The following is a 26,695-nucleotide window of genomic DNA, read 5'->3' on the forward strand; positions in this document are numbered from 1 at the left end:
TGCTAGGCCCTGAGGTCTGCGGACTTGAATCGTATCAATAAAGTGATCCTAATTCTAGTGGCTTGAGGGTCTTGGAAATAAAAACATAGATATGCGGTTGACTGACTGCTCTTATAATGATGAATATAATATAGAAAATATTACAAAATACATCTTTACATGGATAATCAAATAATCAATATGTCTTTAAGAGACCAAATTTACGGGGGCACATCTGATATTGTAGTGGGGGATATCAAGTACTTATCTAAGATCTGTCGTCCTCGAGTCCGGTGTCCAAAGGGTGATGGATGAGGATGAAGGGTGATGGCCTCCAGGCAACGGGCTAGTGGCGTCAGATCGAAGATCGTCTTTCAGCCCCGCACGGCAAGGTCAGATGTCCGATATCACCGGCCATCTCGGTCGGCGAATTTGTAAGCCCTCGTACGACAGCAAGGCATATTTACAGCTCGATCCTCGAATGAGTATTCAAGAATACACATACACAAAAAAACCTGCAACACAAGTCACAACTACTTAGTAATGCTAGAATAAATAACATACTAAATATTGTATTCAATGAATAATTTCTCAAGAAATCATCAAATGAATACAGTACATACAATTTACATTAAATAAAAAATCAAAATTGTAAGAAATATGTAGGTTTTAATTGTAGAATTTGAAATCTAAGTTACAGAGTTGCAGTTGATGTACAACCAGTGAGTATTTCAAATTTTACTCACAATTACGAAATGCCAGAGATATAAATGACTGTACCAATAAAATAAAGAGTAGGAAGATACTCCATTTAGTATAACCATAGAGAAACGATAGCGTAAGTAGATATCCCATGGTATAGGGAATTTATGTCGCAACTTTTACTGTTATCTCAAGCCGATTACTGTCGATTATTGTCGATTTTTACTGTTTGTTGGGGTGAGAGTGTAGGAACGGCATAATTTGAGAGACTACCAGCGTCACACAGTTGCATAGGAAAGAACTACGTGAACTATCGGCTTGGGATAACAGTAAAAGTTGCGACATAAACGCCCTATACCATGAGATATCTACTTACGCTATTGTTTCTCTATGGTATAACTTTCTTGTACATTAGGATATCGTCATACATCTCAGATGTAAGACTACAAAATTGAGTAAAATTCGATCATAAAATAAGCGATTAATACATTAAAATATAAATCAGGGGTTGTTACCTGATACATACAAGTAAAATTATCAAAATAAAGACAACAATACTATAAAATATTCATTACTCACCCTTAGATGGGTTTTCGACTGTTACTAATCCATAGCCTACAATAATAATAAAGTGCAGCAGTCAACCGCTCTGAATTAAATAAAATACTTCATAAATTAGTTATTGAAGAGAAGATAAGCGATTAAAAACTGATGGAATACATGATTCCCGATTATATAATTTCAGTCTCCAGGAGAGAACAAAAAACAAGACGAATATGTCATGATTAAATCAGATAAGAAATAAATCAGCTCAGAAAATAATGTCTGTACTCTACAGAATCTAAAAGCGGTCTCCTGTTCAGGTCTCCAAGTCGACCGAATCAAGGTCAAAAAATAGGTATCAGGGCTAGCAATATTATAAAATAAAAAATACCAAATTACAAAGGACGTGGTGGGGACGACAATAATTTCCCTCAATAGAATGAGAAAGGAATAAAACTAACAAGGACAAAATACAGGAAAATTCCCTCAGTCAAAGTAGAAGACTCAGCAATAGAATGGACGTTCGTCCGATTTTTTATGATGATTTAGCGTCTACAGCAATTCTAAGTATTCAAGGAAAACGTTGGAAAACAATAGAGGAAATATTAGAATTTGATTACGTAATGTGCTGATTTACATCATGAAACTACTCCGATTGTCCGATACCATGAGAATCGCAAGTCAATCCATCACTCTAATAAAATTTTATCTTGAAAAAGATATAAATTTGAAAAAAAAATTTCGGCACACCACGATTTCTCGGAATAATCTCATGAGTTCAAAAAATTATTAAAGCGTTCATAGTCACCAAACATTGTTGAAGGGAAAATTGTGTCATGCAGGTTTGAATTGAGAATTGTTCACAAATATGCAAAGCATGCATAAGTATAACCAGAGATGAAAGAAATAATCTATATAATAATATTTTTCTTTACTCTATGGTATAACCCTTATATATTTTTTGTGTTTATGAATATCAAAACTATGTATTTTTCAGGTGGAAAATTAGAGGAGCCGTTTTTGACATACATCAATATATATTTTCAGATTCAGCTCACGTAATTTATTCTATTATTTCCATTCTCATTGCTTGACTGATGAAACAAAAATAAAGATCATTTTAACTTTAAGAATTTTTACTTGAAAAAAAAATTCTCAACATAACAATCATAGTTCAAATGGTTAAAGGGGTTAAAGAAAGGAGACGTGGCCGCACTACCTGTACATTGTATCAAAAATACTAACATCAAAAGCTAATCTCCTTCAAGACATACTGGCATCAGGACAGCCCAAGTTCAAAGCAGAGAAAGTTCGAGAGACAATACTTTGTTATTTCAGTTATTAATTGCATGTGCTATTGCACACAATCAATAGTTCATTTATTTATTTATTCATTCACAATGTAGACAACGGGTTTCCCCAAATATGTCTCCTTAACAATAAAAATTGTACAGATAGAAATGAAAAAAGAAAAATAATGATAAAAATAATACAAACTTATGCAATAATAAATAATACAAACAACAATAATATCACATAATTCAAAAATAAAAAATACAAAGATTTCAAATACTTATGAAAAAAGTGAAAATAAAACAAATTGGGAATTCAAAATTTGAAAAAAATTAAAGAATATAATAACAAATAATGAATAAAAATTTTATCAATATAATAAATAACATTTATGACTGAACAACATTTATGTAGATCAATAGTGTAATTAGTCATTAGTAATCACTTTTAGATTTGCATTGTCTTTATTGTCATAAGCTGCTTGGAGCACCATCAGTCAGTGCTTAGCTCTCATTGTGTAAACATCATGTTATTCAATAAAAGTCATTTTTTAAAAACCGAATTTGAATTTATTTTAATCTATCTGGTGCCCGAACAGGGACCTGCAAATTTTTGGGAATTTAAAGTGCCAAATTTTCGATCTTTTATCCAAATCGGGACTTTGAAATATTTTTCGGAAAAAATGAGTGTCAACTCTTAACCATGGGTCGCCAAGAACTTCATCTTCAACTCCAATCAGCATTCACCTCAGATCTCTAGTCCTGGTGTATCAAGATCATCACATCATCGATTCCCTTCCTTATCAATTGGAGTGGGTCAAGGAGCAAGGAGATTTGTGGAGGACAAAGAACCTGACACCGAGTCAATACCATCATCTTCAACTCAACTTCTTAACATGAAGATCAAATCAAATCAAATCGAATAAAACTCAACAATAAAACTCAAGATATACACAGAATTATAACATGACTATGAGCATAGTAGCCTAAGTTGATATTATAATGTATATTAAATAAATTTTCTAAAAATACATGACCATGATTAACAAAACTGTGACTGTTGAATTAATAAACATTGATAACTATTATTGCTGTTAACACAAATAACTGTTAAATAGGAGGAAGGTCCCCGCATGGGCTGTGCCTGTGCGCGGGGACCGAGTTGCATTGGTAAACAAAGATAAGAATAATGATTGGACTAGTCCTTTGCCTTCTGGCTCTGGAGTTGATGTACCACTTGACAGACTTGACTGACTCAGTGGGACTAATTCCGATTAAGACTGGACAATCAACGATAATCAATGAGACTTATAAAATCATCCACTATTCTAATATAAGTAATTTACAGACTGAACTTATTTCCCTTTTCTATTTGATAGGATGAAAATGACATAATCTAATATGACATTGTATCCTCTTTGCAAAAATTAGCCAAAAAATTGTATTTCAAATTAGAATCAATCTCTCATAAAGACATGTCACACAGTGGATGGATAAAAAGAGGCTTATTTGGATTAGTGGAATGGATTAGGAAACTATTTGGATTAGTTTAATGGATTAGGAAACGCAATCTCTTGGATAACCGGTTTGATGACTGCTGATGATAAATCTCATTCTAATGTGTGACGTTATTTTTGGCATCGCATATGCCCTGCTGGCAGCAGTCGGTAAAGCAAAAGATTTTTGAATAATATTGTTATTTTTACGCCTCCTGAAAGAGACATACCACAAATTTCTTACCAGCTCTCCAAAGAGATCAAAGAAGAATGTAGTTGGTTGATGATTTAAATAATTTGTCAATAACAGAAATAAAACAGACTAGAACAAGATTGGTCATGCATAAAGACAGGATCATAAATGAAGGGTACACCATTCAACAAATAAAAATATATAATATGCATGAAATATCAACAAGCAATGATGAAAAATAGAACAATAAATTTAATAATAATAATACTGTATGAGAAAATTTATATTGCAGAAAATATCACAGATAGCTCACAAAAAGGTTTTACTTTTTCTTATTAGCATCAATTAATAAATCATGTGCTTCTTTAATCAGCATATATTCTGTCTATTTCTATAGCTCAGTTATCGACCTGCTATTGCTTGTCAAATAAAATTTATAAATCTCACTTCCAACAATATGAAAAGTTAAAATATTCAAATATCTCAGGGCTTGGGTTCGGCCTCTGGTGGAATTCAGATAAAATAATTTATCTTGTGAACATGAGCTTCAGAAAATTCTTATTAATAACTGATAAAAAAGATTAATAAGTGAGCATATATAATAAATCAAATATTAATAAATATTTACTCTGTGCATACTTGAATATAAAATTCTCATAAGTTGTTCTTATTAAGACTTTCCCTTAAGTTTGAATATTTGGGCAAATTTCAATATTGAGTTTGCTCTTCAAATAAACCTTAGACTAGCTAGCTTTATTAAATTGCGATTGATTCGTAGCACTGAGGCCCCTCTTTAATAACTATTGAACTCACGTGTAGATCTTTCACAATTATTGATGGTGGCCTGGATTCTCTCGGTGTCCTAAGCCTCTTCTGGTGGTCTGCAGTCGTCCTCTCCAGTGGGAATATTTAAATTTAACAACTCATGTCATACTGCAACATCACTGAGTTATATGAATTTTATTTTTGATTACATAAATCTAAACTCATGTCATACTGCAACATCACTGAGTTATATGAATTTTATTTTTGATTACATAAATCTAAACTTAAACATTGGCTAAAAATTATTTAATTTAATGTACAATAAGGGATTCAGTCTAATACTCTCATAATTGGTGGGTGTCCCTGGTGACCTCTGGCAAGCAAGTGGGCTGTCGGTCTTCTCCTATTCTTTCTCAACGATACTTCTGACTTTTTAATTTGCATAAAATTTAAATATCCTCTCCCATTGGCAGATTTTAAATACTTCGCAATGACATAATTTAGTACTGTCAAATAGTTCATAATACAACAAAATTACTAACCTAGAATTGAATATTTACAATTTTTACTTTTATTTTATCTCAACTACAATGTTTTGTGGCTTCTACAACAACTTACAAATTTTTTAAAAGACCACGTGGAGATTTTGAATTGAATAATTTTTAGCGCTGATCAAATACTGCATTATGATTGGTATTTCCCTAGACTGTAATATGTATCAATGCGCTCAATAAAAATAAATCCCATTTCCTTTATCTTTTTGTTTTGTTTTTTATTATTTTTGTTCATGCTCAATGATATTATAAATATTTTTGTGTTTTCTTAATTGTTTTTGGATAACATTTATTTGGCATGCTTAGTATTCAAAACCCTCTTATCTCAGTCTTGGGGAATGCTGCCTAAACGCAATTAATTTGCTACAAGGTGTCTGGCTAATTCTCAAACATACGGTTCTACCGATTACTAAGGTCGCCGACAAGCTAATGTCAAAGAAACTAACCTTAAACATTATTGTTATTATGTTATTAAATAATTACAAGACTTTTATTTTCATTTGGCTGTTAATAATCATAGCCTTGAGAGTCGTTATTATCTTATCTCTAGTCAATTGATACTGTAACTGGTGATAACATTTTCCAGCTTCTTGTGCAGAGACCTAACAATTTTTTTCAATATAAGTTTTTGGTAAATACCCAAAAATTACTGTTATAAATGAAATAATCGAGAAAATTGAAAATAATGAATTGCATCTAGTGAAAAATAAAAAAGCAAACATTGCCTTGAACGAAAATATGATAAAAAAGTACAATTATAATATTAAGTGAATTAATTCTAATAACAAGATTTTGAATAAAATCACAAACGAAACTTTGGATTCAATTGAAGATCTTCATTTCTTTAACTTTAGAGCTCTTGGATGATGAAATTAACGACATAATTGATTCAATTTTGTATTGTGAAAATGGAAAGCTTCACCCTTCCATATTATCACAAAAAAGATTTGTACTTAATTGTGAATAATAAGAATTATACTTTAGCCAGTGATATGAAAGTGTTGTGGTAGATAAGCAAAGCTATATGCATATTGTCGAAAAATCTGTTAACTTATATAATTCATATTCCTAAGCTCAATGTGATTTCTGATAGGTACGATTCACTCTCATACCCTGTACAAAATGGTTCGAAAGTATTCACAATGAAATTAACTAAAGATGTTTTATCTGTTTCGAAAGATAACAAAATTTGGAAATTGTATAATTGTATGGACTTCTCAAATAATTCTTTTTGTAAAGATTCTAAAATTGTAACTGACAAATGTATTTTATCATTATTCCATAATGAACCTTTGAAGCAATGTAAGAAGATCGAATTATGAAATAATGATGAACATACTTGAAATACTATGAAAGATGTAATAATTGTGTAATTGGCTTTAGAGTGAATCAAATTAACATCAATAATGTCAAAATCAATAATTATCATATAACGCTTTCCGGAATTTAGCGCGAGAAAACCAGAAGACATCTAGGCGCCCAGACAAGCTGTTATATCAAGTTATTTGCATCCTATTAATAGTGCATTCAATGGGTCATGCAATGAGGCATGCAATTTATAGTCTACACAGCTGTTGATTTTTTACCAAGTTACATTGAGCACACCTGTCAAATTTCATGAAAATCTATTACCGCGTTTCGCCGTAAATGCGCAACATATAAACATTAAAACATTCAAACATTCAAACATTCAAACATTCAAACATTCAAACATTCAAACATTCAAACATTCAAACATTCAACATTCAAACATTCAAACATTCAAACATTCAAACATTCAAACATTCAAACATTCAAACATTCAAACATTCAAACATTCAAACATTCAACATTCAAACATTCAAACATTCAAACATTCAAACATTCAAACATTCAAACATTCAAACATTCAAACATTCAAACATTCAAACATTCAAACATTAAGAGAAATGCCAAACCGTCGACTTGAATCTTAGACCTCACTTCGCTCGGCCAATAATATTATCGAATAATTGAATATAATGTATAGTATGATAATTATAGCATCAGCTTATGGAGAGCATACAGCGTGTGTTCGTGGCACAAGTCTTTTTAAAAAATCTTTATAAAAAAATAAAAAATCTGGCGCACTCACACAACTTTCCTTGCCGTTATGAAAATTGATCACCTAACGCTAGTGTTCCCGCGCATCTCAAAGCTACTATTCAAAGATTTGAGTCAGCTGGTGACAGGGCAATAACGCTGGAGACACACATGAGGTCTGCTATCTCTTCATAGTGAATGATTTAATAGAATCAACAATAATTTGCAATTGAATAATCATATTTTCTCGAATTTGAAGCTTATTTTCAATTTTAGGTGAAAATGTTACTGAACATTAATTGTAGAGATTTTCATGCTCAATCTACTCCACTTGATTTTTTTTTGTTTAAATTGTATCTGGAGCCTGGTAATTGGGAATCTAAAATCGAACTTTGCATTGATGGGGCGGAGCTCCTGAAATTTTTACAGATATGGGACTTGTGGCAGTTGATAGTGCTTATCGATGACTATTTTAGGTATGAATTTGATCAAAATCGTTGGAGCCGTTTCCGAAAATCACGAGAAACCCTGTTTTTGACAACATTTTCGCCATTTTAGCCGCCATCTTTAATTGCATTTGATCGAAATTGTTCGTGTCGGATCCTTATATTGTAAGGACCTTACGTTCCAAATTTCAAGTCATTCCGTTAATTGGGAGATGAAATATCGTGTACACACACACACACACACACACACACATACAGACCAATACGCAAAGACCACTTTTTTGGACTCAGGGGACCTTGAAACGTATAGAAATGTAGAAATTGGGGTACCTTAATTTTTTTCGGAAAGCAATACTTTCCTTACCTATGGTAATAGGGCAAGGAAAGTCAAAATAATAAGTTCCTAGTTTGAATAAATCTGTACCTGCTTATAATCGAGAATAATGTGTGTGTTTATGCAATCAATGTAGGCTACCACTGGTTTACAGCTGAAAATGCCTTCAAGTAATCAGACTGGGACACCAATTTATTCCTCGGAGTGGAATCCTTAACAATAGGCCTAGACCACGAAAATGCCAAAATTCAATAACAATAGGCGACCACTGAATGGTCACTAGAACTTCTATCTGTTCATCCATTGCTTCCGGCGGCCTCGTCTCCTTTCTTTTACCCGGGTAAAGTTTCTAAAATAAACCAATTATCTGATTGTCATTATTATATTTCTCTATGTACACACTTGAATTTTCTAATCAACCACCTCAACTTCTCCTGTATATTCATGGCAGCTTATGTGATTCATTGTACATTATTTGGAAAATTTGAAATTAATTTTCACTATATACCATAAAATTTGATTCATTTTTTACTGTCCTTGATTATTGTATCGTGTTTTAGTACATATATTTCAATCTTATTAATGTCCTTGGTCTCATCTCTATTGCTGACACATGCTATGAGGAAGAATTTCCCCGTTCCTTTGAAAATATTGTTCATGTTTATATAGACGTATTTGTTGGATGGTTATGAATAACAAATCGCTATTCAATTTTTTTCACAATAATCGATGGATTGTTATTATTCTATAATTGAACAGCTGTTTTTTCACTTCCGAGAGCGATCTCCTTACATCAGTTTGCTAGATTGTTGGTAATTAAGAAGGTGAGTCTTTTCCTGTGAGAAGACATTGAATGATGAGCTTCAATCAGTTTCTCACTCGAAAATCAATGCAGCTAGTCCATGTCAGAAGGTGTAAACTGTGATGCAATAATTGATAAGTAACTAGGCACTACTCGAGTGTAGTGCAGATGCAATAAGCGATAATTATAAAGACGGTTAAGTTTGTTTACAACCTGGAAAGATAGTGTCGGAGTCAATGTGACGCAATTTTTCTGATGAACGTTGTCTGTGAGTCAGCCGGCTAATAAAAGATTATCCTGCAATGTTGTGGGAACCAGGTCGTTATTGAAATTCATTCGTTTCCCTGTGTTTTCTGCGCAGAGTTATTAAGATGGCATCTGAGTAGTCTTTACAAATGACTGCAGCCGCTGCGACTCTCAAGGACCTTCAACGACTCACAACTGAATTCGAAATGGAATAATCGCTGCTATTAGATACTATTCGGTTTCAAAAGGGATACGCAATACCATCGACTTGGGACAGGTGGAGTTATTACATCCGAAACTATGCAACTATCTCTTTCTCTCCTCCACACCTTATCATTTGAATTATAACTGAACCTTCCACCCCTCTCCTAATCACTCACTCTCTCTTCCTCATCATCATTCACTCTTTCTCTCGCTCATTATCCAACACTCTTGAGATGTCATCTCGATAGGAGTGATTCAAAGGAGCGGTTCAACGAGAAGCAATCTCAGCTGATGTCAAAGACGGGTTGTGGAAACCACTTGCCTCATTCTATCAATCAACTTTACTGCTATCATATTTTTCGGCACTGCCGTATCTTTCTTTCTTACTATTTAATTGCTATCAATGTATTTTTGAGTTGCGATTTACGATATGAGTTTTAGAAATGGATGTGACTCCAAAGTCTTATCAACCAATCATTATTGAAGCAGAGCTGGTTAATAGATCTCGACTTTTTTTGAGTATGAAGAATAACGATCGAATTTCGAAAAACTTCATTACAAGGTCTCAATTTCTCAAACCTTTTACTAAATTATAATAGATCGAGATTGTCATGAAAAAAATTATTTCCTTTGCACTTTATACAGTGAACAGCTTAATAGTTACAAGAATAATAATTTGACAATAGGTTCGATTGGTAGACCTATTTTAATTCAAAAAAAATTCTCTTCTGTGGCTTCAAAATTCTGACCAAAATCAAAATTTTGGATTCGTCATTTTGACTTTTTTCTAACTGGAAGGTTATCTTAAGATACTTGATTACAATACGGAATCTCAAGACTTTTTTCTAACTGGAAGGTTATCATAAGATACTTGATTACAATACGGAATCTCAAGAGAAAATGAATGGCGAAACCCGCACATTGATATCTTAAATCGTTCCAAAGATATTCACATTAAAGATTGATATTTAGATTAAAGATAAATCAAATGAATAGGTACATTGAAAATCTAAAATTATCTGAACTATTCAATTTCAATTTTCGTGTGTCAGTAAATGAACACTATTATAGGAGCATCTATTCACATTTTTTATGTCACAGTAGTATTCTATTCAACACTTTAAACAATGAAGTCTGTTCTGTCATTTCCTCTTGGAATTCTGTATCGAAATCATGTATCCATGTATGTAACAAGACCTCCTTCTCATTGGAAAAAGTTGGATTCGGAATGGCGGTTCCAAGATGGCGAACTAAAATTTCAATGTCACAGATAAATAGTTTTTCAATTCAAATAGGATCCTTAACCAAGCCTATTGTCGGAATATCCTTGTAACAATAATATTAAGCTGTTGTCTTACATTTTTAGCATGCATCACTCTGTATTTAAAATAATTATTATAATAATAATATTATGTTCATCCCGACAGAACATATTATTATAGTGGAGTATCAAATTTTTACTTTCCTTGCCCTATTATCATAGGTAAGGAAAGTATTGCTTTCCGAAAAAAATTAAGGTACCCCAATTTCTACATTTCTATACGTTTCAAGGTCCCCTGAGTCCAAAAAAGTGGTCTTTGCGTATTGGTCTGTATGTGTGTGTGTGTGGTGTGTGTGTGTGTGTGTGTGTGTGTGTGTGTGTTGTGTGTTGTGTGTGTGTGTGTGTGTGTGTGTGTGTGTGTGTGTGTGGTGTGGTGTGTGTGTGTGTGTGTGTGTGTGGTGTGTGTGTGTGTGTGTGTGTGTGTGTGGTGTGTGTGTGTGTGTTGGAACAAGGTATAATACGGGGAGACAATCAAGTATACACAGCACATTAAGGGAGGTGTGTACACTAAGGGGAGACCCCGTAGTGTCACTGCTCAATTTTAGTAAAAATCACTTCTACATGCTTAAAACCATGTAAAAACGTAATAAAAAAAATCTCCCCATTTTGTTAGTACTCCACCTAATTGGGATACACTCCAGTTTCCAAAATTGCCACCACGTTGTGCTACGATCGCTAATACACACTTACACAAAACTCATTTACGGATTGAGCATACAATGCGGGGTACTTGCATATCCCTGCATATCTCCATTGTCTCCTTCACTGTTCGAAGTAACTGGTTTGCTATGGGGCTTGCCGTGAATTTATGAATCAGCAACTTATCTCCTTTTTCGTTCAGACTCATTGAGTCACAGCTTAGCGAATTCATAGTTTATTTTTCTGTTCATTCACTTGAGACATGAGAAGGGAGCGAGGAAACATGCTGCCAGAATGTATTGTGGTACTGATTTTTAGTTATTTGGTACAAATAGTCTGAAAATGATTCTTCACAAAAAAATACCCTCTGCTAACCTTACAGTGTTAAAAATACCTGTTTTTTTTCTCCATATAACTCAAAAACCTTTCATAGTGAAAAAATCCAGAACTGTTTCCAAGAGAATAAAATCCTCTACAATTCAACGCCAAATTAGGTTCATCACAATCAATGGTGACTTGGTAACACAATTTCCCGAGAATTTTCCGCATTGAATTTGGGTTATTGCTAGAATGATGCGAATGGGAGGCTTGTTAAGATTCAAGAATAGCACGTCAGTAAGTTTATATTCTTGAACAGGCTTCACTGAGAATTCACTTACTGTTTTAGAGAAGCGGATGCCTCAAACTTTGCTAACCTAACATTGTATCTCAAGATCAGGATAGCCTATGATAAAATGAAATTTGTCTCTTAGTTTCTCTCCATATTGACATTTTCTTCTGTGTCTGTCAATCCTTGCAAAAACTCTCTTGTAAACCTTGGATTGAATATTTTACTTGTGTACGGCATGCTCACTTTTTGTGAAAAGACGTTGTTCCGGAGAAAAGATTTAGTAATCATACCCTGCTCAAAAAAAAAAAAAATAGTAGTCACAACACCTTTTCCAATTTTATTTGAGAAAGTAAAAAGTTAATTTGAGAAAGTATCAATTGTATTTGAGAATAGTCACTTGTAATTGAGAGAATGTCAGATGTAGCCTAAATGAGAATAGTCAATTGTATTTAGGAAGTCATCACACATGTAATTGAGAGTAGTGAATTGTATTTGAGAAATCGTCAAATGTAAATGAGAAGATATCATATCATGAGCAGACATTTGAAAATGAGAAAATTTTCCAATTGACATGTCGTGACTCTTCTGTAGCCTACAGGTTTGATTTGAGCAGGAAAGGATACTGTACTACGTACACAGTATTCCATAGGCTTTGTATGTGTGAAATTATTATTTTCAATTGTGAAATTGAGGAGCTGGGTGGAAAAACGACCCGAGGCCACTCGTGTCGTTTTTCCGCAACACGCTTCATTCTATCCGCCATTAAATTCTGAACAGATTGGTACATAAAATGTTGTTGTATCTTGAAAAATGATTGAGTTGTGAAAATTTTTTGTTTGTGTGGCAAACCTGAAATTATTCAGCTGACAAGCTGTGAGCCAGCAGCCAGTGAAATCCTTATTTTGTTTTCTTACAAAAGAAGAAGCTGATTGATTGATTGATTGATTGAGTACTTTGTAGATTACTTGTACTTATGTAGATTACAGTATATACTGGCTTATACACTCATATACAATAGCTTACAATACAGCAAAATTATAGATGAATTTACATAATATAGACTAAGAAAATAATTATTGAACTGTATATGATATGGAAAAAGCAATTTGGAATAACTATACAAGATTATATTGTAATGCATCTACATAAATTGGCGGAGCTTTGGACATATCAATGTCCATTCTTCGGAAAGAATATTAAAAATATCCTCCCAACTAACTCTCTACCAAATGAATGGTATAAGAAGATCATTAATACATCCAAGGGAACCAATTATCCTCTAGATGATGAAAATAATGAAGAAGACGCTCCTGAAGAAGAATCCGATGCTGAAAGCATTGGGTGTATGAATTTCCCGAAAATCAGAACAGTACCATGTAACATTCCAGAGTCTTGATTATGGGAAGAAACGTGTTCAAGAAGAAAATATCATCTTCAATTGTTCACTTCTAAATGACATTTTTTAGATCTTTATTACCTACTTATTAATTATCCAATATCATGAGCAATATATTATCATTATCACTACTCTTGATACGGGTTTTTCATCATTTTATTGAACCTCTGAACATGTAACAACCAGGGTTATGGAAAAACGACCTGAGACAACACACCTTATATCAATTATTATCAGTTAGCCTTGAATTACTGGCTAATTATGAATAATAGCATTGAAAATAGTATAAAAAGATCAATAAAGTTCAAATACTTGCAAGAATATTGCATTCTGAAGAAATAATGAAGATGTGTACTAAATATTTCAAACTCAATTTACACAAAACTTGATTTTTCGACTCAGGTCGTTTTTCCACCCAACTCCTCAATTATTTCCCCTGTACTGTTCACGAATGATTAATGAGAATCATTTCTATGTATGTATTGGCAACACGACTTTTGTCTCCAAACATTTGAACTTGATGAAGATCAAATTCTCTATGTTCACGGCGCAATTGAACTTTATCATCAATCAATTGAATCTCTTGATCAAGCAATTCGGTAACTCTCCAATGAATTTTGGGGCTCAAAAATATTTTTTTATTTAAAAACTAAACGTTTCATTTGAATATAAAATATATTATCATATTATTTTTTATGAGTACAGTTATGGAAAATAAAAGTATTGGTTTTTTAAAATCATTCCCCAATAATTACAACTGACAACTTTTCGATTTCAAATCGTATGTTCTCAAATTAGGAGTTGATGGTGAGCTGTTGAACGGAGCGGTCGCAGAATTGTTTTGCTCTCTTATCTCAAGTTTCCGGACGGGTCGTGCTTAATCGGTTCATTTAGTGCATGTTTAACCTAAAACGTTCTTTCGTAATAAATTGAATTATCAATTTGTTATTTATTTGTGGAATTGTTTTCAAGTGAATCGAAATATTCGAAGCTGAATGAATAAGAACAGTATCTAACAATACTTTTCACCGGACGATAGTGCTAAGAAGAGTCCTCGTGCTAAAAGTTCGCCTGAGCTCGAAGAGATGGAACAGAAAAAGCGTGCTCCAGACCAAAGTGTTAAAGCTTCCGGTAATGTGAACTCAGACTTTATTGAATCACTATTTGACCGTTTTGAAAAGCGGTTTAGTAAGGCTATGGATGAAAAACTCGCGCTGCTAGCTACAAAGGTGGATTTAAATGGTCTAATTGAAAAAGTGAATAAACTCTCTGTCGAGAATTAACAGTTAAGAAATCAAATTGTTGCTCGAAAAATTCAGAATAATCTCATAATCAGGAAGATGGAAAATTTTGAAAATAGATCGAGAAGGAACAATATACTTTTTCGCGGGCTGAAATATGAATGTGCAACAGTGGATTACGTGAGAACTGTCAAAGACTTTTGTGTGAGTCATTTGGGGGCACGAGCAGGTACCTGGGTTAATCGAGCACATGCATTGGGCAAGAAAATAGATAACGGGCCAATCATTGCGCATTTTCCGGACGATCAGGACATCCATTTCATCACGAGAAACAGTAGGAAGCTGAAGGGTACACAGTTTGTGATTCATAAAGACTTTGCTTTCGACACAAGAAAACGACGATCAAAGCTTTTCCGGGTGCTTGGCGAGTTGAAGAAACAAGTTCCGGGAGTGAGAGGAGAGTATCGGTTGAAGTGGATCGTTTAATCGTGAATAGTCGGGTTTTCACGCTGGATGAGGAGAATGGACTGGTCTCGGAGGGAGAGGATGGGCTGCAGAAGATCGGGAGCATGTTCGATGAGAGTGTGATGCGGGCCGTGAGCGGGAGCATGTGTGATGAGGAGGAGCGAGGCGGCGAGGACGAAGACCGCAACCGCTGAGATAACGCCGTCAGTCCGTGTGAGAAGGGACAGTTGAGTATAGTAGCGTACAATGTGGCTGGATTAAGTGGTAAGATTGTTCAAGTATATAATTTTATTTGTAATTATGATGTTTTTGTACTATTGGAGACGTTTGTTGAAAGAGGAAAGCAATTGTATTTTGAAAACTGTTTTCCAGATTACAATTTATACTGGGAATTCGCAGTTGGAGAATCAAACTGAGGTAGAGCAAAGGGAGGAAAGTTAATAGAAATTAGTGAAAGAATAGAGATTTTTGTAAGGTAATCGATGCGCTTGAGAGGAAAGTTATTCACATGAATGCAGGACAACGGGATGAATATTATATAGTTCCAATTTACCTGAGTGGTGGAGGAGACATGGAATGGGAGAGAGAATTCAATACATTATGGGAGTTTATGATAGTGCAAGAGCATAATAGAAATAATATGATTTTAATTGGAGATTTTAACGGTAGAATAGGAAATGGACAGGACATGTCGGAATTAACAGATGTAATAGAATTGGGAAATGCACTGAGTAATAAGCAAGAGTCAAAGGATGAGGTGATTAATATGAAAGGTAAGAAAATATTGGAGTTCTGTGAGGTTTTTAATTTCATCATTATGAATAGAAGGATAAGTGGAGATAGGTGGGGAGACTTTACTTTTATAGGCAGAGGGGCTTCCGTAATAGATCTATGTTGCATGGCTGTCGAATTAGCGCAAATAGTTGGAAAATTTTCTATTGTGCCAGAATTTTCATCTGACCATTTCCCAATTGAAGCTACGCTAATCACGGTTGATACTCTAGAAAGAGAGAGCACAATTTTACCACTCTTACCGAAGTTGAAATGGAAGGAAGCGAGGAAGAATGAATATATATCTAAACTCACCAATGCTTGTAGAGAAATAAATGGTCTTCCCGAGAGTAGTGAAGAGACTTATGAAGTATTAAATAATCTTGTATATAGAGCTGCAAATTATGTGCCCCAACCTGATAGAAAGAGAGAAGGATGGAAGAAAAGTGGTTCGACAAAGAGTGTGCGGTTATGAGAAAGCGAGTGTTCAGCCTATTGAATGTGTTTAGAAAATCAAATTCGGAGCAGGTGAGAGAAAATTATATGAAGGTAGTAAAGGAATACAAACTGCTATGTAAGAGTAAAAGGCAAGCGTATTACAGCGATATAAAGAACAATTCAGAAGAGTCAAGGATTCCAGTGATTTGTGGGCTCTGATAAAGAAATTCAAGTGTAGAGAGTTCAAGATTTCGGGAACTGTGAGTGCTGAGGATTGGGTTGAACACTTCAGACGAGTGTTTTGATCAGTTTGCGGGGTAGTCACATATTATGCGGCGAGGAATGTTGAAGATCAAACTCTTGACAAAGACATAGATATGAATGAATTGGAAAGTGCCTTCAAGACAATGCGCAACAATAAGGCTCCAGGTGATAACAGAGTTCCTGCTGAGTTTTACAAGAATGCGTCAAAAAATTACAAAGAGATTATTTTGACTTTTTCCAATGCCATCGTCAGAGGTGGACAGATACCAACAGGGTTTCCACGTTCAATTATATTTCCATTGCATAAAAAAGGTGATACCAATGAAGTGAATAATTATAGAGCCATATCTTTTATAAATGCTGTCGCTAAAGTATTTTCATTTATTTTACTGAGAAGGTTGCAGTTGTGGGAGGAAAGAGAAAAGATTATTAAAGAGAATCAGTGTGGCTTTCGGAGAGGTTATTCGGCTACTGATATATTTTTGTTCTATTCAATATAGTAATGAAAACGTTGAATAGACCTACAAAGAAGTTGTACTGTTTCTTTTTGGGCTACGATAGTGTGGACAGAGAGGCTTTATTTTTTAAACTGAGTGAATTGGGAGTGTCGACTAAATTTATTGCGATGTTGAGGAGTCTATATAGAAATACGAAGTCTCCTGTATGGCATGGCGTGGAGGGTAACTTAACAGAATACTTTGAAACCAGAAATGGATTAAAACAGGGATGCGTATTCTCCCCGTTGCTATTCACACTATTTTGAATGATTTGAGTGATGTTATTGGTGGAGGTATATTATGTTGGGCAGAGGTCTATGTTTTAACTCAGATTTTCTTTGTCTGTCTGTCTGTCTGTATGTGTGTATGTAACGCGTTGATAGAATTCTATGAGATTTGGCAGAAATATTCCTTTTTCAACTGCGCGTCGATGTATTAATACACAAGGTTTTTTTCAAATTTTGCATTTTAAGGATAATATGAAAAGAGAAGGAATCCCTCATTACTCCGACATCACTGTATATAATTGACCGAGCGAAGTGAGGTCTAAGATTCATGTCGACGGCTGTGCATTTCTCTTTATTTTATATGTTGCGCATTCACAGCGATATACGGCAATATATTTCCATGAAATTTAACAGGTATGTTCCTTTTTAAATTGCGCGTCGACATATATACGAAGTTTTTCAAAATGTTGCATTTCAAAGATAATATAAGAGGAAAAGGAGCCTCCCAAAGATACTCACAAAGATACAGAATATCTCTTGCAGTTAACAGAAGGCTTGATGAACATGGATCTTTGAAAGTTGTTTTTTTTTGCATGCATCCACTCTTTCAAATAGGATACATTATTCTGAATTATTCTGTGAACATAGGTGTAGACTACTTTCTAGGATTATGTAAATGTTAGGGTCAAGCTACTGAGAAGTCATGGTGGGGGGAGTGAACAAGGCCGTCGTGTTTTTCTTAGGCTAGTTTCACACGGCAGAATCCCGTCTCCTGAAGATCATAATTCAGATCATTTCATATTTCGCAGCTCGAAGGCTTTCACAAGAGGATCTCAAATTTCAGACGCGTTTGCTCAGAGTATGACTCATTACTTTTCTCAAAGTATTCGGATTTGGATTCAGCGACCCCAAATTTTTTAAAGCGTAAGTCCCATTTTCGAAAATACCCAAAAACAAGGGAGTTACAGCAGTTTTTAATATAGCTTTTACATTATCATAAAGTTATGTTTAGTAAAAATGTACCTACTAAGATAATAATACTTCTGCCTCACAGGTAAAGGTTTTTAGAAGCTTTTAAACACTCTTGAAAAGTTCAAACATGAACATTTTAAAACATTAGGGGCCGGTTTCCGAGCTCGGGATTTAGCTGAGTCCAAGACTTTAAACAGCTGGAGTCAGAAATTTGGTTTTCCAAGACGGGGCGTAGTCGCAGTCATTGTCATAGTCACGTTTGAATTAAATCTCGAAAAACTAGAAAATTGAACACAAAATAAAATAAAGAGAAAATAGTGTAAAGTTTCAGCTATTTTGAATTATTCAGGATTGTCTAATTCCGTCAAGGAAAAACGTTCCCAATTATAGAAATGAGAAAATAAAAACTAAGACTTCTATTATAAAAGCTGACCTTTGGAAAGCCAATTTTCTGACTATTGCTGTTTAGAGTCTGGGACTTAGCTAAATCCTGAGCTCGGAAACGGCCCTAAAAGTTCTAGTTTAAAAAAAAAATTCCAGCTTTGAAAGTTTCAAACTTCAAAGGTTGAATCCAAATATGGAATCAGAAATCATCTCCCATTATCACTCAATAAAATACGAGAAAAAGTAACCTTGTACAGTTAACTTCACTGAATTATTTACGTTGTCGGGATTTCAATTTTGTCATACAACAATCTAATTCATTAGGTTGAAATCGTTGAATATTACCATGGATTTCCTGTTGAATCATTGACTTAAAATCTTTGCAACAATCAATAAAATCTATTACACAGTATAAATATGCAGTCAGTGAGTATAGAATGTAACATTCTATACTCACTGCATACAGTGAACAGCTTAATAGTTACAAGAATAATAATTTGACAATAGGTTCGATTGGTAGACCTATTTTAATTCAAAAAAATTCTCTTCTGTGGCTTCAAAATTCTGACCAAAATCAAAATTTTGGATTCGTCATTTTGACTTTTTTCTAACTGGAAGGTTATCATAAGATACTTGATTACAATACGGAATCTCAAGACTTTTTTCTAACTGGAAGGTTATCATAAGATACTTGATTACAATACGGAATCTCAAGAGAAAATGAATGGCGAAACCCGCACATTGATATCTTAAATCGTTCCAAAGATATTCACATTAAAGATTGATATTTAGATTAAAGATAAATAAAATGAATAGGTACATTGAAAATCTAAATTATCTGAACTATTCAATTTCAATTTTCGTGTGTCAGTAAACAAACTATTATAGGAGCATCTATTCACATTTTTTATATCACAGGAGTATTCCATTCAACACTTTGAACAATAAAGTTTGTTCTGTCATTTCCTCTTGGAATTCTGTATCGAAATCATGTATCCATGTATGTAACAAGACCTCCTTCTCATTGGAAAAAGTTGGATTCGGAATGGCGGTTCCAAGATGGCGAACTAAAATTTCAATGTCACAGATAAATAGTTTTTCAATTCAAATAGGATCCTTAACCAAGCCTATTGTCGGAATATCCTTGTAACAATAATATTAAGCTGTTGTCTTACATTTTTAGCATGCATCACTCTGTATTTAAAATAATTATAATAATAATATTATGTTCATCCCGACAGAACATATTATTATAGTGGAGTATCAAATTTTTACTTTCCTTGCCCTATTATCATAGGTAAGGAAAGTATTGCTTTCCGAAAAAAATTAAGGTACCCCAATTTCTACATTTCTATACGTTTCAAGGTCCCCTGAGTCCAAAAAGTGGTCTTTGCGTATTGGTCTGTATGGTGGTGTGTGTGTGTGTGTGGTGTGTGTGTGTGGTGTGTGTGTGTGTGGTGTGTGTGTGTGTGTGGTGTGTGTGTGTGTGGTGTGTGTGTGTGTGTGTGTGTGTGTGTGTGTGTGTGTGTGTGTGTGTGTTGTGTGTGTGTGTGTGTTGTGTGTGTGTGTGTGTGTGTGTGTGTGTGTGTGTGTGTTGTGTGTGTGTGTGTTGTGTGTGTGTGTGTGTGTGTGTGTGTGTGTGGTGTGGTGTGTGTGTGTGTGTGTGTGTGGTGTGTGTGTGTGTGTGTGTGTGTGTGTGTGTGTGTGACGGAATGACTTGAAATTTGGAACGTAAGGTCCTTACAATATAAGGATCCGACACGAACAATTTCGATTCAAGCGGCTAAAATGGCGAAAATGTTGTCAAAAACAGGGTTTTTCGCGATTTTCTCGAAAACGGCTTCAACGATTTCGATTGAAGTTATACCTAAAATAGTCATCGATTAGCTCTATCAACTACCACAAGTCCCATATCTGTAGAAATTTCAGGAGCTCCACCCCATCTATGCAAAGTTTGATATCAGATTCTCAATTATCAGGCTTCAGATACAATTTAAACAAAAAATTTCGAGTGGAAAAGATTGAGAATGAGAATCTCTACAATTAATGTCCAGTAACATTTTCACCTAAAATTAAAAATAAGCTCTAAATTCGAGAAAATGTGATTATCCAATTGCAAACTGTTGGCAAAACTGTTCATTCTATTAAATGATTCACTATAAAGATATAGCAGACCTCTCCAGCGTTATTGCCCTGTCACCAGCTGGCTAAAATCTTTGAATAGTAGACTTGAGATGCGCGGGAACACTAGCGTCACGTGATCAATTTCCATAACGGCAAGGAAAGTTGTGTGAGTGCGCCACACCAGATTTTTTTATAATTTTTCTGAGTCGAGTAATTTAATTATGAAATCTGTGTTCGTAAATGAACTCATCTGGAACAAATCATTGGCATTCAGAGAACTAATAAAAATATTATATTCCATAGCAAATATTATAACTCCTTTTAACCTTCAAATATAACACTGGGGTCCTGCGTACCCCACTGATATTTCTTCTTGTGATATCTCAGTAACAAGTATAGAGAGGATATTTTTGCTTCATGTAAATTCAATTGGCAGTCCTGTCAATACGTTGAAACGTCAAAAATGACCAGTCGACTCCAGATAGTGAAGCAGTAAACAATTCAATTGTGTTTGGGGTTCATCAGACCCCAGTGTTATATCTACGTTAGTCTTTTTCCAGCGTGCAAAGGACAGAAAAAACAAAAAATAGGTGCTCAAACAGTGAAAAGCCATTGAGTAAAGAACATAGAGCAATGATTTGCAAGGAGTTTGTTGAAGATAATATAGGACAAAATTGAATAGTATATGTTTTATGCAATCTTTTTTGTTTTTTGCGTGTTTTCATATCATGAAATTGACAATAATCAAGAGGTAGTGTAAGGAAAACCAATAGAGTTATGTGACTTTTTTCCCTAGAATATTAAAGTATAACTATTCTCCTTCAAGAAAATGTATGGTTTGATTGATTATTCAGTATTGTATGTTGGAAATGTGGTAATTAGTAATTGAATACATTTTGAATTTTGAAAATGACAGAAAATTAAATAACAATTTTTTTAAGCTAATTGAATGGAAAGTTTTTGTGTTTAAATCTGGTGAAATAGCTCAAATAGAACATTTATATCGATCCTAATGAGTATAATTTTCCAAAAATCAGAAATAACTGAAAAATAGTCAATTTGAAGAATGGGGTCCACTGGACCCCACTGTTATATCCATGTAACTTTTTTGAGGTGTTATAGTCTACATGAAGGTTAACAAGAAGTAATGATCTATATTATAGGAAAGAGTTTTTTAAAATAATTCGTCATTAACCTTTTGTATCAATTTATCCAACAATTATTGTGTAATTCAAACTAATCATGTGGCTTTACATTTTTCTCCGTCATCAGTCGGCAGATATTTTAGTATTGTCAGTAAAGTTTGACTGATGTTTATTTATCTCTATGTCAAGTTCTAGTAAAAAGTTGAGAAATTGAACCTCATTATCAGATTTGATTTTAGGGTAGCAATGACATTCGTCATAAAAAGTATTGAGTAGTTTACGGACAAACTTGTTAAAGTTTGTGTGTACCACATCACAAACTTACAAACTAAGTTATTGATTTCTTGAGAAATTTTCCAAGTTTTCCCGATAGGATTCCTTAGCATCTGGTCCGAAAGTGGCTGGCCTATAAGCTGCAGGTATAAACTGAGAAGCCGTAATCAATCAGAGTTTATTTCTTGTTTGTAAGGAAATGGCGGCTCTTGTTTGTTGAATGGCCTTATTGCGCGCTCAGTCCTTGCCCCAAGTTCCCAGCCCCCAGTCATCAGCCCTTAGCCCCAGTTCTCAGCCCCCAGCCATCAGCCCTTAGCCCCCAGTTCTCAGCCCCCAGCCCCCAGCCCCTAACTCTCTCACTATCGCGCTGAGTTTCCTGCCGGCTGGAAGCCGTCCCATTACATTCTCATCTATCGCCAAAAGAAAAATTTGCAAAGATTTTTCAAGTCAGCGCTTGTTAATAACTCGCCTATCTTAGGCTTTAGGAGCTGCTAACTGTGAATAACACTGAGAAGCAGCTATTCATTCTCATGCAAATGAGATCTCTACGATTTTTCGTTGCGCCTTTCGCGGCGGCGGCAAAATCTTTTTCCATTTTGTGTGGTATCGTTTTTCATTTCCTTCGTAGACTCACACAAGACTTCATTTTCTTGTCTTACTTTCTCCCTTCCGTTTCCATTCACACCGATCTCTCTCCCTGTATAATCCTGCAAGTTTTCTCGACTTCTGCATCGATCCGAAATCTCATTTCTACCCCTTTTCATAGCACTGCTTGACATCTTCTGGCCTTAATCCGGCAGTGCTCACTTGATAACAGCTCTATTCCTTCTCAAGGCTCTTTGCCTGCCCTATTCAACATTCTCCTTGTTTCTCACATCATTGTGAACAAATAGACTTTGCGTTTAGGTACTCTCTTCTTTCTACTTCTCCGGTAATAAGTTTCCTGATTGAAATTCATCCTATGCCGGGCTCAAAGCCTCCTCTTCCTCTGGAGGAAACGCACTCAATGATAAAGGTAATACCAGACATGGAGCTCCTCACTGATTGAAAATTATCACTGCTAGTAGAGTAGATGGTATTCCTTGTATAGTATTCCCTTGAGAATTGCATCCAATCCTACCATATTATTCATGTTCAACACAAATGATCGAGAAGCTAATCTAAATTGATTTCTTTATCAAAATATATTACTCAAATCAAACACTTCGTACATAATTTTTCTATAGAAGATTGAAATGTTTTTTTCCCGGAATTGAGATGATATGAGCAAAATAACAGTTATGTTCCACTTTCACACTTCTACAATACAACTTTCAGTCAAAAATATTAATACTAAAATATTTGAACTTGATAAGATATATCATATACTTTTTTACAATTCATTGCAAACTACATCATATAATTGACTACAACATGACAGTCTGGATCTATCTATATTTAATGAGTGATATCAACTCAGTTAGTATCAGGATTTGAGAGATTTCGAGCGAATAGTTGATGGTTTTTGCGGTTCAATAACTTATACGCGTTCTATCAACTCATAAGAAAATATTGAATGTACTAGTAGAGTATTTCTATCAATAGTATATGGCTTATACTATTATTTTATAAATTATGTTTTACAATGAGAGGTAATGAGAGGTCGATAAAAGCCTCAGATTTTGTTATTCATTAATTATGACATATATACTGAGAAAAAATATTATGAATACAATTCAAAGTGTAAGTCATTTCATCAAACATAATTTTCAAAAGCGGTTTAGGAAGAATTTGAAAAGACAGGAGTCTATCCGATCACGATGTTCAAAATATATTATGAGGATATAAAGCTATTATAAATACTAGTAGTTCTGTAAACAATAGACCTCGCGCAATTATAAACCACAATCTCCTCTAATACTGTTCATCAGAGTATATTCTGTCCTGTTCTGTCGTGCCGGCCAGATATCGGTGTATAAACGACTAATGGCTGTTTGGGTTGTTGTATCGAAAATGCTAATAATTTGATGTGAACAGATATGCTACTATCATCAAATCTTACCGAATTAAAAGCAGAGAAAAGTCAGGAGAAAATACTTAGCTACTTCGAGTTATCAATTGCATGCCTAACTGCATGCAATTAATAGTCCACACGACAGCTGATTTTTTACTAAGTTACATTGAGATATTAAATTGCATGCAATTAATAATCCACTCGACAGACTGATTAATGATGAATAATTCTATAGTCTGATTTTTACTGCAATATTGGCGTATGAAGAAGGATCCATTTCCTTTTATATTATCCTTAAAGTGCAAAATTTTTAAAATCCTTGTATTATACGTCGACGCGCAATTTAAAGAGGAACATACCTTTCAAATTTCATGAAAATCTATTACTGCGTTTCGCCGTAAATGCGGGACATATATATAAACATATGAACATAAATAAAGAGAAATGCAAAACCGTCGACTTGAACCTTAGACCTCACTTTGCTCGGTCAATAAATATATCATGCATTAATATACAAGTGCTAATTCACCATCAAATCCATTGAACCGATCTCTTATCAAACCAGACGTCTCTGAAGTATTATCCAACCAACTTGATTGAGAACTGGAAAAATTTATGCAATGTATTTGCTTTTGCGAAAGAAGCCCTCTAATATTCCCAAATCCATTCAGTACTATGTGCAAAACGATTACGGTATATTTCATTAATCGACAGAGCGGAACTCCAAAAATGTTACTTTCTTCCTGCGCCATTAGACGAGTTAGTGTTAATTCGACGGAAACCAGCTCGGATATTCTCACGGAACACGATGCATGGAGTCTCCTCATTAACGTACGTGATGATGAGTATCTGCAATCTGCCATGGAGTAGCTCACAGCTTCCTGGTCATGAGTTCACTTTGCACAAATTATCATCCGGCTGAAGGTAACTCTATTGGATGCTGGCGAAATATGAGAATAATGCAGAGGATTCAGGATTGGAGATACAGTGATAATTCATTATGCTTTAAAGATAGATGAGATACTCGATCAAGTAGCATTCCTCAGTGACACCAGCGGAAAAGGTTTTTTGAGTCTTAAGAATAAGTTACTTGAGAATAATATGTTTTAGCAATACGTATAATGCTCTACGAGAAAAAAAATTTTAGCAGCTCTCATATTATTTTTTATGATGAAGACGTTCTTTCATCTTAAGTGTCCTTATTTTTAAAATGTTTCTTATAGATGATGTATGGATGCAGATGATTAAAAAATTACTAGTTCATAATATGGTTGGTAATTTACTAGAATTACTAGGTAATTTACTATTTTCTTCTTAGAAGCTGAGAAGAAAATTCGTAGTATTCAGACCGAATGACTAGGTAGTTGCTATTATGATCAATTGAATGGGAGAAGTACTTTATTCAATTAAAAGATTGTGGATTAAAAAGATGACTCTTTAAATAGGTTCACATGGAGAGAACCTAAAATATTATTGAATGCAATGCATGCATATACGTCTTGCTAGAAAAATGATGATTTATATTCGCACTTCAAACATTCAAATGGACAGAGTAATGGAAGAGAAATGCGGAGATTCTTGGATGCTCTTTACTATTCAAATCAGGCAGTTTTAGAGAAATTGTTAGAAAGTATATTTTGTAATCAGGCATTCACCATTTTCTTCGCATTTCTCATTTATTATTCTTTCCAAACTGGAACCCACCCAATTCTGTTCAGTAAATAATAATCATAGTTTCGAAATATCCTCGCAAGCAAAAAATCCTTAACCAAGGAACATTTTTTTATTTGTTCCAGGACAAGAGTTTCGACAAATTCGGCCGGGATCAACCGGAAGCATCCTCACTCCAGAAAGCTGGAGTAAGTTGGTGGAGGATTGGCGAGTTCGCTGGAGCAGAAACATGCAACTTCCCGGGACAGAGTTTATCTTTGTTTGAACTTTCAATCTTCTTGTTCCTAGCTCTAGGTCTGTTTCAGTCAATAAAAACAATTTCTGCTGACATGTAGCAGTTCACTATTCTGTGACAAGCCCGATCCAGAAACTTATTTTATCAAGTTTGAAATACTTCTCAGTACTCTAAAAAATCAGGTTGTAGCATATTCGAAACAAATAGTTTGTTCTAGATGGATTATTTTTCTTGTACGCTCAGCGAAGTTTTCTACACCCCATCCTACTATATTATCAAATTCAGTGCATTCTTCAGCAAGCAGCAGAAAACAAGATGACATCAAGTTGATTACTCAACATTATACTGTATATCTCATACCAACAAATAACTTGGCGTATCGCAACACTATCTATGATGTCTGATTAAAGTA

General features: G+C 34.4%; 1 protein-coding gene across 1 annotated transcript in view; it reads left to right on the top strand.

The window, feature by feature from the left end:
* The window catches only part of LOC111045838, a 46,486-nt gene extending 20,053 nt beyond the window's left edge, over positions 1-26,433 (top strand). Inside the window, exon 2 of the mRNA XM_039421414.1 lies at positions 26,174-26,433. Within this exon, the coding sequence (XP_039277348.1) occupies positions 26,174-26,383 (210 nt within the window). The 3' untranslated portion in view covers positions 26,384-26,433. The remainder of the gene's footprint in view (positions 1-26,173) is intronic.
* Positions 26,434-26,695: the final 262 nt, after the last annotated feature.

This window comes from Nilaparvata lugens, chromosome 2, assembly GCF_014356525.2.
Source record: "Nilaparvata lugens isolate BPH chromosome 2, ASM1435652v1, whole genome shotgun sequence".
Classification (NCBI taxonomy): Eukaryota; Metazoa; Arthropoda; class Insecta; order Hemiptera; family Delphacidae; genus Nilaparvata; species Nilaparvata lugens.